This window comes from Akebia trifoliata, chromosome 3 (genome assembly GCF_017979445.1).
Source record: "Akebia trifoliata isolate Shusen 1 chromosome 3, ASM1797944v1, whole genome shotgun sequence".
Classification (NCBI taxonomy): domain Eukaryota; kingdom Viridiplantae; phylum Streptophyta; class Magnoliopsida; order Ranunculales; family Lardizabalaceae; genus Akebia; species Akebia trifoliata.
This window is the reverse complement of record NC_141377.1, coordinates 52,181,114-52,196,078: the sequence shown is the minus strand read 5'-3', so window position 1 is coordinate 52,196,078 and position 14,965 is coordinate 52,181,114. Positions and strand designations below refer to the sequence as shown.

Below are 14,965 nucleotides of genomic sequence, written 5' to 3'. Positions count from 1 at the left end.
GATGTAGATGTGAGTACGAAACCATAAATTCTCTTCATCAAGATGTGAATGGAAAGCATTGATGGTTTCTTGTATACCTCCACGTCACCAAAGTGTGACTAGATATGAATTTTAATGTCACTCCAGCACGACTCGTTAAATATTGAGTAATGATTTCGTGACTCCCCCAATGAGTATGTCACGTGAGAGAGTCAGATGAATTGTGATTAATAAAGAGAGTTGCTATTGCCACACCAATTTTTACTAACACCACTCCAGCAATGTGAAATTCTTTGGTGATTCATATAGGAATTGGTATGGTATTAGTAAAATTTGGTGTGGCAATAGTAGCTCTGTTAATAAATCCACGTTATACGTTTGTAATAAAATAATATAGTATAGTTATTTAAATGCAAATTATATTGATGAATGAAAATGATTTAAACTGGTATGGTATCGCGAGTAGCAACACCGCACATTACTATATATATTCTTCTATGATATCCTTCCTAAATAAGTAATAGGTAAGCCTATAAAAGCCAAGAACCAAAACTACCACCACGACAACGAACGAACAGAGATTCTCAGAGAGATCCCAAGAAACAATGGATTCCTCGTCACAGAATTCGTCTGCAACAGCAGCAGCCACTCTTAATGGAGGAGTCAACCAAACCAACGATCAGGATGATCCCAAGCAAAATCTAAACCTCGTGATCAACTCCATTCAGAAAACCCTAAGCCTTCTCCACCAACTCCACCTCACCGTCTCCTCCTTCAATGTTGCTTCCCAACTCCCTCTACTCCAACGCCTGTAAATAATCTTTTTCTTTACAAACCCTAATTTTCCAATAATTTTTTTTTTTGTTCTTTCTTTAATTTCGAAAACTAGGTTTTATTTATGATTTTAGGGTTAATATGTTGTTGTAGGAATGCTGTCGTATCAGAGCTGGACACGATGCAGAATCTGGCTGAGAATTGCCACATTCAAGTCCCCATGGAGGTCGTTAGGTGGAATTCTACGCCGTTTCTTTCTTGGTTGAGATCACTATTATTTTCTTCTTCTTGAATTTCAAATCTTTTAAAATATTTCATTTAATTTGATTTTTTAGTTTAATTGACGATGGGAAGAATCCGGATGAGTTTACGAGGGATGTTTTAAATAGTTGCATCACCAAGAATCAGATCACTAAAGGGAAAACAGATGCCTTCAAGGTATAGTGTGTTCTATTGTAAGTTATGTTCTCTGAATATTATTGCAGATGGTGCAGGAAATTATCTAGGGTTGATCCTTACATGTCTCAAATATCAACTTTTAAATACTTGAAAACCCTGGCCTAAGATTTCCCAATCTAATGGAAAAAAGAATAGAAGAATCTATTTGACTAATCTAGTCCCTAGTTCAGTAAAGAAAACTAGACACTCAACAGATGAGGAAACCCAATTTTTTTTTTTTTTTCCATGTTTTTAATGTACTTTTTTTTTTATTTTTTTTATTTTTATGGATTAAGGAAAAAAACACATACAACAGAAGGAAAGGTTGAGGTGACCTAACAAAAAAAGAAACCAAGAAAAGAGAGAAAAAGAAAGAGCCACCAACAAAGGCTCTGGAATATTACAAACCAAATCCCAACGGACCAGGAAGTCCTCGAAGAATACCCCCTTGAACTCTTTGAATACCTTGAACTAAAAGATTAACAACCTGAGAACCGATAAAATAAGCTCATGGCTGAGTTGAACTTTTCCCTCTTATGTGTTTATTTCTTTCCAAATTCCCCAAGTGATTGCCAACGAGGTGAGACTCGATAGTAATCTCTTAGAGTGTCTGAAGGCCATCCCCAATTGAAGTCATTTCCCAAAGAAGACCTCTAACTGAACCCGAAAGACAACAAACGAATCCAAAAAATGATCCCATACCTCCTTAGCCACTGCACAATGCTTAGGTAGATATATAGAAGATTCCTTCCCTGCCAAGCACATACAACAACCATTTGGACAAAAAAAAATCTCTTCTTTTCAACTGATCAAGTGTGAGGATCCTATCCCGAACTGTTGTCCAAACAAAAAAAAGTCACTTTTGAACGGACCTTTGGACCCACACTGCCACTGTACGGAAAAAAAGTCACTTTTGAACGGACCTATTCAGATCATTATAAAATTTTCTCATTGAAAATAGACCTTTAGAACTAGGGTTCCACCATCTTGAATCTTTGCCGCTCGAACCACAAGAGGCCAAATCTTAAACATTCATTAACTTTGAGATTTCCGGCAATTCCCAATCATTAAGAGCTCTCCTTAGACCCAAATCCCAACTTGGACCTCCCTGGTTCATCATATGAAAACTGGAGACAGGGAAGTTCCTCTTTCTAGAAATTGCAAATAACGTTGGGAAACTATCTTTTAAAGAGCCCTCAACGCACCACAAATCCTCCCAAAACTTTACTTTATCCCCCTATCTCTACTTTGAAAGTTATCCTCTTTTTAAATTGTGGGAGAATCTTAAGAATGCCTTTCCACAGGCCACAATTGGAAGGATTCTTAGCTTCACCACTCTCCCAACTGAATAAAACTTCTCCAGATTTAGCCGCTATCACCTTATGCTATAACTCTTCCCGATTCACTCTGAATCTCCACAACCATTTTCTAAGCAAAGCCCCACTCAAGCACTCAATTTTCTAAATCCAAGATCACCCAACTTCTTTACCATGTGCTCATTTTCCAATTGACCAAGTGGATTTTACTTTTCCCATCCTTGTCTTGCCACAAAAAGTTCTTAAACAACTTATTCAACCTCAATTTCACACTCCTAGGAATCGTGGACAAGGAAAGATAATAAATGGGGATACTATATAGCACACTTTTGATTAAAGTGAGCTTACCTCCCTTAGAAAGATATTTCACTTGCCAAGAGCTCAACGTTCTAAAAATTTTCTTGACCACTGGCTCCCAAATGCACTTACTCTTGTAATGTGCTCCCAACGGAAGACCCAAGTATGAAGCGGTTCCCGCTTGACACCCCAAAGATGCTGCTAGAGATTCCGTATTACTAACGTCACCCACTGGAAATACCCTACTCTTACAAAGATTAACTGGCAAATTAGAAATTGCTTCGAAGCAACACAATAGAGCACCGAGGAACCTAAAAAACCCAGCATGTCATCCGCAAACTATAGCTAAGTCACCAATGGTGCCATTGTACTAGGACGAAAACCTCTCAAATCACTATTCTCCATCGCTTTACCAATCATCCGATGCAAAGCCTCTGTCACGACTAAGAACAAAAAAAAGAAGAGAGAGCCCTTGCCTCAAGTCCCATGAACTCTTAAAGAAACCCTCAGGGGAACCATTAACAAGAATGGAGAAGGAAGGGTAAGAAACACACTTCATTACCAAATACATCCACTTATGCCCAAATCCCATACTCTCCAAGAAATGCCTCAAGCAGCACCAACTAACAGTATCATATGCTTTTTCCAAATCAATCTGACAAACTACCCTTGGCTCCAGAGCTTTTAACTTTGAGTTTACACACTTATTGGAAACAAGAATCCCATCCAAGATCTGTTCCCCCTTCACAAATGTCCCTTGACTATGACCAATGACACTGAAATCACCTCCTTCATCCTCGTTGCCAACAACTTCACAATAATTTTGTAAGTAGCACCCACCAAGCTAATTGTCTAAAGATCTACAATGTCTTTAATCCCCGCCTTCTTGGGAATCAAAGCCACAAAAGAACAATTCGACTATTGATTAAGAAACTCATTCTCAAAGAAATTAACCAAAACTGCCATCAAATCTTCTCTAATCGTGTCCTTACAAGATTTAAAAAATCCAAAGTGAATCCATTCGTGCCAGGAGCCTTATCGAAACACATACTAGAGATGGTAGCCAAAACTTCCCCCTCAAACGGTTTTTCTAGCCAAATCCTTTGCAAATCTAAGATATGATCAAAATGTAAATCATCGAGTTTCGGTCTGACAAGGTGCGATTTAGTGTACAAAATTTTATAAAAGTTAACCACACCCTTCCTAAGGTCCTCCTCCCCTTCAACCCAACTTCCCCCTATTTTGAACTTAGAAGTGAAATTGGATCTCCTGTGAACATTGGCTACTCGATGAAAGAATTTGGTATTTAAGTCGTCTGATCCTAGATTTCTGTCTCCAACACACCTTCTCCATGTTCACCCTAAGATTGAACTCTTCTTTCAAAGCACCCCTTATAGTTCTTCCCTTGGGTGAAAGATGACCCCCCTCTTCCCTCTTATCCAAACCTTCCATCTCCAATAAAAACCCTTTCTTTTTCAATTCCACCCTCTTGAACACTTCTTTATTCCACAACTTGATTTTCTCCTTAATGAACTTTAATTTCATCCTAAACACCACCCCCGGTCTACCATCAACACCCGATCTCTGCCACCAACTATCGATCATCTCCTTAAAATTACCCTAAAATAATCACATATTCTTGAATTCGAAAGGAGTTGGTAGCCTAGTGAATGAGCAAACTTGAAGAAGAATCAGACAATGATCGGACTCCAGATTAGGAATTGAGTCTTGTCTCACTCCTGAAAAGTGAAACCAAGAAACGATCAAGCTTATATATGACTGGAACTTCTTGATTATTAGACCATGTAAATTGTCTCCCATTCAAAGGTAAATCCACCAACTCATTTGACTGGACAAATTCCCCAAACCTCTTCATCTTCGAAATTAACCGCGAACCTCCCATCTTTTTGCACGAAAATGGATAACATTGAAATCTCCCCCAATACATCACGGCTTGCCTCGAAACCCATTAACATCACCTAACTCCTCCCAAAATTGAGCTCTTTCCCAATCCTTAGAAGGACCGTAAATACCCGAGAAAACCCATTGGTAGTCACTGTCCACCAAACTACACAAACTAGAGACTAAAAAAACACCAATAAGATTATCTGCTACCACAACACAACTCTTGTCCGACAACACTAAAACACCCCCCGCGGTCCCAGTTGCAGAAACATAACACCACCCAATCTACTTACAACTCCAAAGATCTTTAACTACCCTATGATCAACCTCCTCTAACTTGGTTTCTTGGAACGATACTATCTACAACTTAATGCTTTGAACCATTGATTTAATGACCACCCTCTTCCTTTTATCATTCAACCCCCTAACATTCCACGAAAGGATTTTAAGCGACATTAAAAACCAATTTTCTTCCCCTCAGCACCTTTCTAGGGGAGTCCTTCAACTTCTGAACCAACTGTCTTCTCCAAAACAGCCATCTCTTCCATGGTTTGCAACTTCTTTCTTCTTACCAATTCGGCATTAACCCCCAACTCCTCCAGACTTTCTAATTCATCTGCAGATAAGGGTGGAGAGCACTCTGAACAATCATTTGAAAAAACTAAGCTCTCCGATCGTCTCTGACTCACCTCAGATAAATTTTCTTTTACCACCTGATCTCTGGAAGATGCAACTTCTGTAAGAACTACCACTTCTGCCTGCCTACTCTGTTTCGCCATCCCCACGGAAGTAATCACTTCTTTAAAACTATTTGATGTTTTTGTTAGTTTTCTTGTTATTCCTCTTGTAAGCCTGCATCTTCTTTTAGAGGTCTATCGTGGGTGCTTAAGAGATGCATGTTTTGCATAAAACCCCCTAGGTTTGAAAGAACACCTCAAGTTCTGGAAATTTCTGGCCCTTACTATTATTATTTACTTCTTTTCTTTATGTGGCATGACATAGTGCATTGTTCTTGAAGCCAATGTTTTTTCCTCGTTTTCTCTTCTCTTCTTGTTGTGCAATCTCACATTTTATGATTGATTGGAGTCTCTCAATGTCTGGTTTTGTCTACAAAACCAGGTTTATGTTCCATTCTTCTCTTTTTGTTGTGTTTAGATAGGTGATCCATATATTTTCCTTTTGGGATCTGCGCATTGTCAGTACGGTTTTATGGAGAAATCCACTATTGTGTAAATGCGTCCATTCTTTTGAAAATAAATTGTGTGTGCACTAGGGGTGTCAACGGGTCCGTTTCAATTATGTTCTGCATGTACCCAAACCAAAGCCTAAATAAAACATTCATTCTTAGTGTTATTGGTTTCAGTTCCAGTCATGGAATCCTTGGAACCATAACGGACCCTACAAGTACTAGTTACCCATCGGGTACCCGATACGATAGACAATTTGAATGAAAAGAAAACTAACATGGATCACTTGATAGTTGATACCAACAATGAATTCTTCAAGCAAATAAAACTTTTGAAGAGAAAACCTTAGAAAATTAGGATCTAGAGTCATTATTCATAGTTGAAATTGGAAAGGAATAGTATATAAACAAACATTTGTGTAAAGAGGAAATAAAAACAAGGACTACACATTCTCTTTAGATTCAAATTTTAGCTAAAGTACATTTTCTTCATTGATTAATATTTAATGAGACTACTTAATGTCCCAGGTAAAAAAAATCCAATATTAGGTTCCTAAGAAGGCTACCCAAAAACCGAACCAAAAAAAGTAATTGGGTCTATCATGGTAGACACAAAACCAACTATTCGGTTTGAATATATCGGGTAATCATGTAATTGTGTACTCATTGACACCCTTTTTGTGTGCTAGGATCAAAGATAACGCCTTGGGACAACGATCATAATCTCCCCAAAGGGATTAACCATTTTGTCAAGGGTTTGATCACACAATATACCCAGTCTTGGTGTTTTCTTCTCATGCTAATTCCTACATGTATTCTTGCTCAACTTTTTGTGGCATATTATAATTTTGTCACCTCAGCAGGTGGACCAACCATGAATCTGAGTATATTATGTGAAACTCCTTTTTTTGTTCTCATGGATTCAATATGGATCCAATGATCAACAGTCTAAAGCTCAAGGTCAGAGTGGTTAGCTGGTCTGATCAAACTAAATGAATAAATGAGTTGAGTTTGACCGTGGACTTCAACTAATGGATGATGGTGCTAAGTTCTAGTGTATCATAAGTCGGTCAAGGGCTTGAGATTGTTTGGTATGGGAGTCTAGACAATTGCTTAAATTAATCTTAGGAGTTAACCTAGTTTAGGTTTTGGAATAACCTAACTAGGAATTGGATAGGTTTCAAATGAAGTTGTGGCAGTAAAACAGTGAAGGAGCTGTTGTTGTATACTACATTTTGGGTTTTAAGCCCATAACTCTTCTTCGTCTTCTGTTGAAACAGAATATGGAAGAGGGGTCCATTCACGTCTTGAAAACCAAACATAACTTGTTTGTGCTTACTGGCGGCATGATTTATAGCTATGGAATTGAACTTCGGCAATAAATCTGAACATAGCCGAATTTTAGTAATGTAAGGAATAGGAACTTTTTCTTAATTTTTTTTTTATGGACTGTGAAGGAAATCCAGTGATGTTTACATTGCAATATTGAAGCCAACAATGGTGGTTCAATGACGTTGGAAAATTTCTTAATTTGTTATTTATCAAGTAGTTACCCTTATTCGTATAAAACTCTTGCCTAGGACTTCCTAATTCTAACCAAAGCCAAAACAGACATCTTATTAGAATCTAATCTAATCATTATTTCGGAAAAGAAATGAAATGCTAAACTAAACAGCATATAAGGAAACCCTAATTTAACTTATTCCTACTATTCTGTATCCTCTTTTTCCAGCTTTGTTCCTCCCATTGTTTCATGATTGTTTCAAGTGGTGTATGGTCCTGCATTAGCAACTTTTATTAATTTCTATTATGTAGTTCATATAAGGTTTCTACATAGACAGCTCAATGACACTATCATGTACCATTTGTTTTAATTGATTAATAGCTGATTGCACCTTACATTAATACTCTATATTCATTCCTGTTAAAAGCAATCAGAAAATTTAGAATCCAATGAAAAGTCATTTGAGAAGTGAAACCCAGGGGACCTCTAGGGAGTTGGCTAAGTGGTAAAACTAGCAACAGGGGTTTGCTTCCTCTGGTCATGCGTTTTGAATCTTGGTAGCCTCCTGATTGACACTGTTGCACATTGGGAAACTTCCGTGGGGTCAGGGCGTGCAAGCGTAGGGCCTAGTCCCATCCCGAAAGGGATGTGAGATACCTTGCATTATGAAAAGAAAGAAGTGAAACCCAGGGGTACCCACACGGAGACCAAGTTTCTCGATTAGGATTTTGATAAAAGTTGCCTGAGGTTTTATATATGTTGATTTGAGAGCTATGTCATTTGGGAGTAGTGTTGTCAAATGCAATCGCATAATTGCATATGCTACAGTCGTGTACCCCAAAAATATGCTATCTGCCAATATGTGATGGCATATTTTTGTGTGCAATGGCATATTGTCCAACGGTCAGAAAAATGACTGTTGGACACAATTTTTATCTTTTATTGCTTTAAACACACTTTTCTCTTATAAATACCCCGCTTCTATCCCCCATACTCCTATACAACATCTCTTCTACCTTCTAATCCCTTTCTTACTCTCACAAAGCATCCAATTCTTAAATCTCTTTACATTTTCAGGTTTTCTACTACATAATACATTCATTTTTCACATTAATATTCTCTACTCTCTACTCTACATTATTACTCTCAAACTTCAAGTCTCAAAGTTACTCTCAACTTAAGTGACTCTCACTCTCAACTCTCAAGACTTAAATAAAAAAAAAGCTGCTCAAGAATCAAGAATCAGCTCAAGTTCAACCTTCAAAAATCAAGATTCAAGTTCTAAGTGTTTTTTAGATTTTTTTTTCAGAATTTTTAAAACATTTTCTGGATTTTTTTCCTTTATTTTTTTGCAGCATATGCTATGTTCGGAATTGCATATGCTATTTAACAACATTGTTTGTGAGGGAAGTTTTGGGGATTGGTTATGGTAATTGATTCTTATAGTTTGGGCCTTGGGGGTATATGTGGTGAAATCTGAATTGTCATTATCATGGGAAGTTTGCTGAAATATCGTTCTTATATTGCTTATGAGATTGCTTGAGTGTACTAGAGAAATATTGTGTTTAAGGTAACTTTTTGTTTTGTGGGTTTCTGGGGGAACCTTTTTCTTTTACCGCTGCTTTATTAGATTGGCTTGACTATAACGGAGAAGGTGATATCCTTACTTCTTTTTTTTCGAATTGTGTTGGGGATTCCTTTTCTTTTCCCATTGATCTATCATCTAAGTATCCACAATACAATGTTGGACACCAGTAAGGAGTGTTGGACACAATGACGCACAGAAACCAAATATACCTACACATCTGTTCAATTTATTCCATATGCAAGGATATGTTCTTTTTCAAATACTTTATTAGGAAAGATGTAAATTTCATATCTTGTGTTATTTTATCTGCTTTTGGTTCTGTAATTATACTAATATACTGACTTTGTTACCCCAAAAATGGTTCTTGTGAATTGCCTAAGATATCCCAATCTGCTTCCTCGATGAAGCTCCTTTTCCTTTTCTTTGTGAGGATGACATTATTCAATGTTTACTCCATGTGGTGATTTTGGCAATCATTGTGAGAACTTTTTCCCTTTTATGTGCATAGGGTCTTCGTCGGCATCTTCTGGAGGAACTTGAACAAGCATTTCCTGATGAAGTGGAAGCATATAGGGAGATCCGTGCAACTTCTGCTGCCGTAAGTTAAATGAAATCAAAGTTGTTCTCGCATTTTTTTTTTTGTGCAGAGCTTTCTGAAAAAAGAATTCTTAGTTTTTGAAAAAATCTTTTGATAGTGTCTAGGACTTTTTTTTTTATCAGTATAGTGTCTAGGACTTTAGTGAACCTCAAAACCCAAGACATTTCTTTTAGAGTATATGGTATAAATTCTCCTAGGTCATCGTCCAATGCTTTGACTACGCTGGAATAATTTTTTTCGCATGAACTAGATTACCCTTCAAGATCTGTTTTCTCAATTTTTGTAATTTTCTTGCAAATATCTCCTAAGAATATTGTAGATGTTCTGTGGTTTTCAATTTTCATGTTCAGAATTTAGTTTATAATAGAACAAGGTAGAGACTCGTAGAACATAGTTCTTATAAATTTTTTGAATTTTGTGAATTTCCAAACTATATAATTTTTAAAATTTCTCAAAACCACAAAGAAATCTCAAGAAGTTTGAATCCATGTATTTCATGGCACAGAGTTCGGTCTCAATTCTGAACATGGTGCCTTATAGATCCATGAATGCTACATTATTAAAATTGTATTTTATATTCACCTATATATATATAATAAAAAAAGGAATTGTATTTTGTGTATTGATGTTTATGTGATCTGGTTCCTGGAGATTATGTATTAATTTGAGTTATGAAACGATACTCAAATTCAATGTATTTTTCTGAGAAGTTTGGCTGTTACTAAGTACATATATATTAATCCTTATTTGGCTGTTATTTGATCTTTAATTTCACGGTATCTCATGCAGGAGTCAAAGAGGCTTGCTCAAGCACAAAGTATTTTACCAAATGGGGATATAAAGGTTAAGACTGAACATTAGAAGATCAAGTTAGTGCTATTTCATGTCTTCTTAGTTCTTCATCTTCCTCAAGATTGTAATCTTATGGGGTATCTTTATGCCAAATAAAATGAATTTATGTTAATAGATTGATCCCCTGGTTGTACCTGCATTTTTTAAGTTTGATTTCCTTCAACTTGTGTAATGGATTATCTTCTTGAGAACAAAGTGTACATGTCTTCACTGTTATATTATGGATAGCCTACATTGCTTTTAACTTTTGTCCGATAAATTTTTATGTATACAGGTACAGTTATCGGTGTTCAACACAAGTACTGTCAATTCCCCAGAAGATTGATATTGTGGATTTGTGCATTATATTTTAATTAGTCGTATTTAATAATAAGGATGATTACAGAGTATGTGATGATATTTTTCTTATACCTAATAGAAAAGAAAATGCAAATATCAGTGTTATATTGCTTACTACGAACATCTTTCCCTTGAAAAAAAAAAAAAAGAGATTTAATGAAAGAAATGTTGTCCCAAGGCTTTCTGTGGCACTCTCAGGCTGTATGCCCACTTTTTGGTTAGATCCACATTTTCTACTATTATATTTGGCTGTATGCCCATTTTTTGGTTAGATTCACATTTTCTACTATTAAATTTGATTCTCATTTGGTCTTCTAGCGACTAGGGATACCCTCAGATGCCAACATAAGGTTACAAAACCAAGTAGTTAATGTTCTACAAAGCAGCATGGTGACCTTTTTTGATACACTTTTTTATTGCACTATGTCATGACTTGTTACATATCCTTGAAGGAAAGTGAAAATGAACTGTAAATACAAGACAAATGTCATGATTGATCAAATTGAAGCTCGGGTTGTTACTAATGACAAACCTATGAAGTTTGCAATAATGAGATGTTCATTCCTTTTGCTAAGCTGAATTATGTGGAGATGCTTCTCCAATAAGCAAATTTATTATAGCTAATTGGCCATTGCAACACTTAGGACTCGTAATGTTTTCCTTTGTGGAGAACTTGATTTCTGTCAAAAGTAGTTGGATTTCAAAATTATGAGAATGGGAGAGGTAATAGGTTAAAGACAGGTAGTTCTAGTCCCAACCAATCAGCATAGACATAAAAGAGGGGAATTTAAGTTATGGTGAGCACCCCCCCCCCCCCCCCCCCCCTCTCTTTTGACACTGGTTCTGCAGTCCAACCCGCATTCACCTCTTTTGAAGAGGTGAAAGATAAAAAAAGAGAAATGGAATGACAGCAGAGACAGAAATCTTAAATGAAAATTCTTTTTGTTTTTTTGAGCATGAGTTCCATTCATATATGTGTAACACACCATGATTTTTGATGGCTATGCAACTCTGGTATTGATTATTCTGAAAAGTACTTCATTGACTTAAAAAAGACACTCTTGATACTTCTCTTATGTTTTTACCCATTAGAATCTGTCTTGTTGTTTTACTACTTAAATCCCCCCTATGTCCGATTCTAAGTGGTATATTCTTAAATTACTTATGGAACAATTGAAGAAAACAAGACTTTGAACCCTACATTTGATTCATAATCAGTTTCTACAACAGTTGATGATCGATTCGGCCACTTTTGGACTTGTTTCATTTTGTGTGTTCATGTACTTTCCTTCTGTTTACATTTAACAAGTCCCGTGCCCACTTTCATACAAAACCCGATTCTTCGACAAAAAAGCTTTTCTACTTCACCTCTCTTTCATGGTTCGTGTTGTTCGAAGAGAGACTAAAAAGGACTTAGATATCTGAGGTAGGGAGAACACCCTTGAATTCATTTGAACTAACAGATGACAAGAGAAGAACCCATTAAGAGGATGAAATTCTTCGTGCAGTCCATGAAATCCTCTGACAAACATGGGCTATCAGAATTCAGAAATCTTCAAGACCTCTCGACTACTCAAAAGAAGAAGAAGAAGAAGAAGATCAAGTAGTACTAAATATCTTCCAAACGTTCTGCAATTTTATTTATTTTTCTCAAGACCAGTAATCCCACCACTGCGGACTACTACTACTACATGGTTGATCAAACATTCCAGTTGATTCAAAACTGCACCAATTCTCAGGTGAAGTTAAAACTCCATCTACAGGTTCAACCATGTTCATTAATTCAGATTCATCTTCATGTCCATGTCTGAAATACTCATTGTTCTCACTATTTCCATTGTTTGAACTTGAAATCACTCCAAGGTCTGATCCATCTGATAACAAGTTGTTCAGTTTCCGATTAAATTCTTCCATGTCATCTCCGTTCTCGGAATCACCCTCATCAGTGCTGTTCTCTCTAGGATTTCCTATCTGATCATTTAGCTTCTTTAACTGTCAAAAACCACACAAAAAAAAACAAATAATATTTAGGGGTCGTCTCGTTTGTTAAACTGAAAAAAACATTAAGTGCTTTTAAGCGCTGAAACATTATATAAGCTTTTTTACCTGTATTACTAAGGATTGTTTTTCCTTCTTCAAGGACTCGAACCGAGTTGCTAAATTGTCATAATTGGCTTTGAGTATGCTATAATCTCGCTCGAGCTGCTTCGACTTCCATCGAGCTCTTCTATTCTGAAACCATATAGCAACTTGGCGTGGTTGCAAGCCTAGCTCTTTTGCTAGCTCTAGCTTCTTTATTGGTTCGAGTTTCGATTCGGATTCGAAAATTGATTCCAATGATTTGATTTGTTCATCACTGAATCTTCTCTTGTTCTTGCTCTTCTTCTTCTGAATCATATTTGTTGTTGGAAACTGGTCTAGACTGCTTGATGGAGAGTACTCCCTTCTCTCCAACATCTTTGTTTGGTCTCAAGAGTGTGATTTTGGAGTGAGTGTGTCTTATCTGCAAAAGGGCAGAGGAGTGTGTGCTTCAGATTCCAGACTCTGTGGTATATATATGAGGTACCCCCGTCTAGGTTTTGTTTAATATTTGAATTACCCTCAAATGTTTTTTAACTGATGACATACCCCCTTATCCTTGTTACCTACTTCCCTAAACCTTGATTACTTTACCCCCCCAAAACTAACACATCATGGTCTTCAACTTCTTGGGGTTGGAGATGAAGAGTGAAAATGGGTTTTTGGTTTAAGAGAGAGATTAAAGATGTGGGCATTTTCATAGTTCTTATTAGTTTCCTATAAAAGACTGAAGTCAAAGGAGTATTCCATCAGTTTTAAAAATAGGAAAGGGTATCTTTAATTCTCACAAAAATTTGTAAGGGTACACCTCAAAATTACACGATATAATTGGGTGGTGAGTTTTCCATGTTGTTATTAAAGTGGGGTATGGGGTTTTTGACTGATGGTCCAATCAGACCAATGGGATTAGAAATCGTGTGGTGCTTTTCCTTCCGTGCTTTCTGACAATTTTACAATCTCTCTTGCTTTTTGAGTAGCTATGGTGTATCTTTAGCTTTTCTTATTATCTTACTACCTTTTCACATTACTCACATACATGATACACATGCCAAGATTGTGGATACTGTACTCCTCCTTGGATAGAATTTGTGTTCTTTTATGCTCGTTCAACCATGAAATAAGGCTGACAGGTGATTCTAGCTGTTGTATTGGATCATTTATCACATGGGCTTTAAAAGAGGATTCAGGCCCATGATTTCAAAATGCACCAATCCAGATTTTTTATTTGTATAGAAAATTATTTTCGAATGAAAAAAAAAAATGATCACTTACTGTAAGGAGTAGGCAACTTATCAACTCCATATCTCCTTTGTTCACCACGTGCTCAAAGTGACCTGAACTTGATTAGCTTTCCAACTCTCTGAAGTACGAGATCATTAATAAGAAATAAAATAAAATAAAGCAGTAGGTAGGGTGAGCAAATGCTGTCAGTCATGTCAACTAATGGGGTGTCACCACCTATTCCCTCTCTTCGTCTGTCTTTTCTTTAGCGGTTTGGTTTCACGTGGAGCAAAAGTGGTGGTGATACGTGGCGAGATAATTGTTTCTGGACATCGCCACGTGATACGTCGTCAGTGTCATGGCTGGTGAAGAATCGTACAGGTGTCGGTTTATACGTAAACGGATTATTTTAACAAGTCAGTCGTCCACAGCAATGGGACCACCAATGTCGGTAAGAATTGCTAAAGTACAATCGAGTACATTATGTTATAATACATCGGAAGATGCTGTCTGTTATCATGACTAGGTCACCGCCCAAAAAACGTCACGAGTTGGGGGAGTAATCTTTGGACTTACTAACATAAAATAATGTGATTGGGGATTTAAGTTTTAAGAAACAAGTTTGGAAAAAGATGGACCATTTTGAAACTATTTGTCTTTTTTTTTTGAAAATAATTTTTTGTATGAATAAATTGATTTTTAATGAGTTTAGTAATTCCTTATTTTCAAGAATCGAACCTAAGTATATTGTATCATCATCCAAAGACTAACAATTAAGCTAGTTGGTACTTAGAACATGATTTTTGTTATTGTTGTTGTAGCCAAGTATGTTAGTTGGTGAAGCCATCCATCAAATAAAATAAAATTTGAGTCGTACTGAAGTAATATT

At 36.6% G+C, this 14,965-nt stretch overlaps 2 protein-coding genes across 2 annotated transcripts; one reads left to right on the top strand and one right to left on the bottom strand.

The window, feature by feature from the left end:
- The first annotated feature begins 441 nt into the window (after nt 1–441).
- On the top strand, nt 442–10,681 carry LOC147407860 (Mediator complex, subunit Med10). The gene is made up of 5 exons (XM_086436624.1): nt 442–790; nt 907–987; nt 1,089–1,191; nt 9,496–9,585; nt 10,375–10,681. Exons 1-5 carry the CDS (start codon nt 585–587, stop codon nt 10,444–10,446), a joined length of 552 nt encoding a protein of 183 aa, XP_086292750.1. The 5' UTR covers nt 442–584; the 3' UTR covers nt 10,447–10,681.
- A 1,268-nt stretch (nt 10,682–11,949) lies between these two features.
- HB-12 (homeobox 12) lies at nt 11,950–13,334 on the bottom strand. The gene is made up of 2 exons (XM_086436623.1): nt 12,883–13,334; nt 11,950–12,768 (listed from the first exon to the last, which is right to left on the bottom strand). Exons 1-2 carry the CDS (start codon nt 13,231–13,233, stop codon nt 12,427–12,429), a joined length of 693 nt encoding a protein of 230 aa, XP_086292749.1. The 5' UTR covers nt 13,234–13,334; the 3' UTR covers nt 11,950–12,426.
- Nucleotides 13,335–14,965: the final 1,631 nt, after the last annotated feature.

Coding starts and splice junctions, on each gene's coding strand:
- LOC147407860 (XM_086436624.1), top strand. CDS start 585: ATGGATTCCTCGTCACAGAATTCGTCTGCAACAGCAGCAGCCACTCTT. Junction 1,192..9,495: donor GGAAAACAGATGCCTTCAAG/GTATAGTGTGTT, acceptor TTATGTGCATAG/GGTCTTCGTCGGCATCTTCT. Junction 9,586..10,374: donor TCCGTGCAACTTCTGCTGCC/GTAAGTTAAATG, acceptor TATCTCATGCAG/GAGTCAAAGAGGCTTGCTCA.
- HB-12 (XM_086436623.1), bottom strand. CDS start 13,233: ATGTTGGAGAGAAGGGAGTACTCTCCATCAAGCAGTCTAGACCAGTTT. Junction 12,769..12,882: donor AACAATCCTTAGTAATACAG/GTAAAAAAGCTT, acceptor GGTTTTTGACAG/TTAAAGAAGCTAAATGATCA.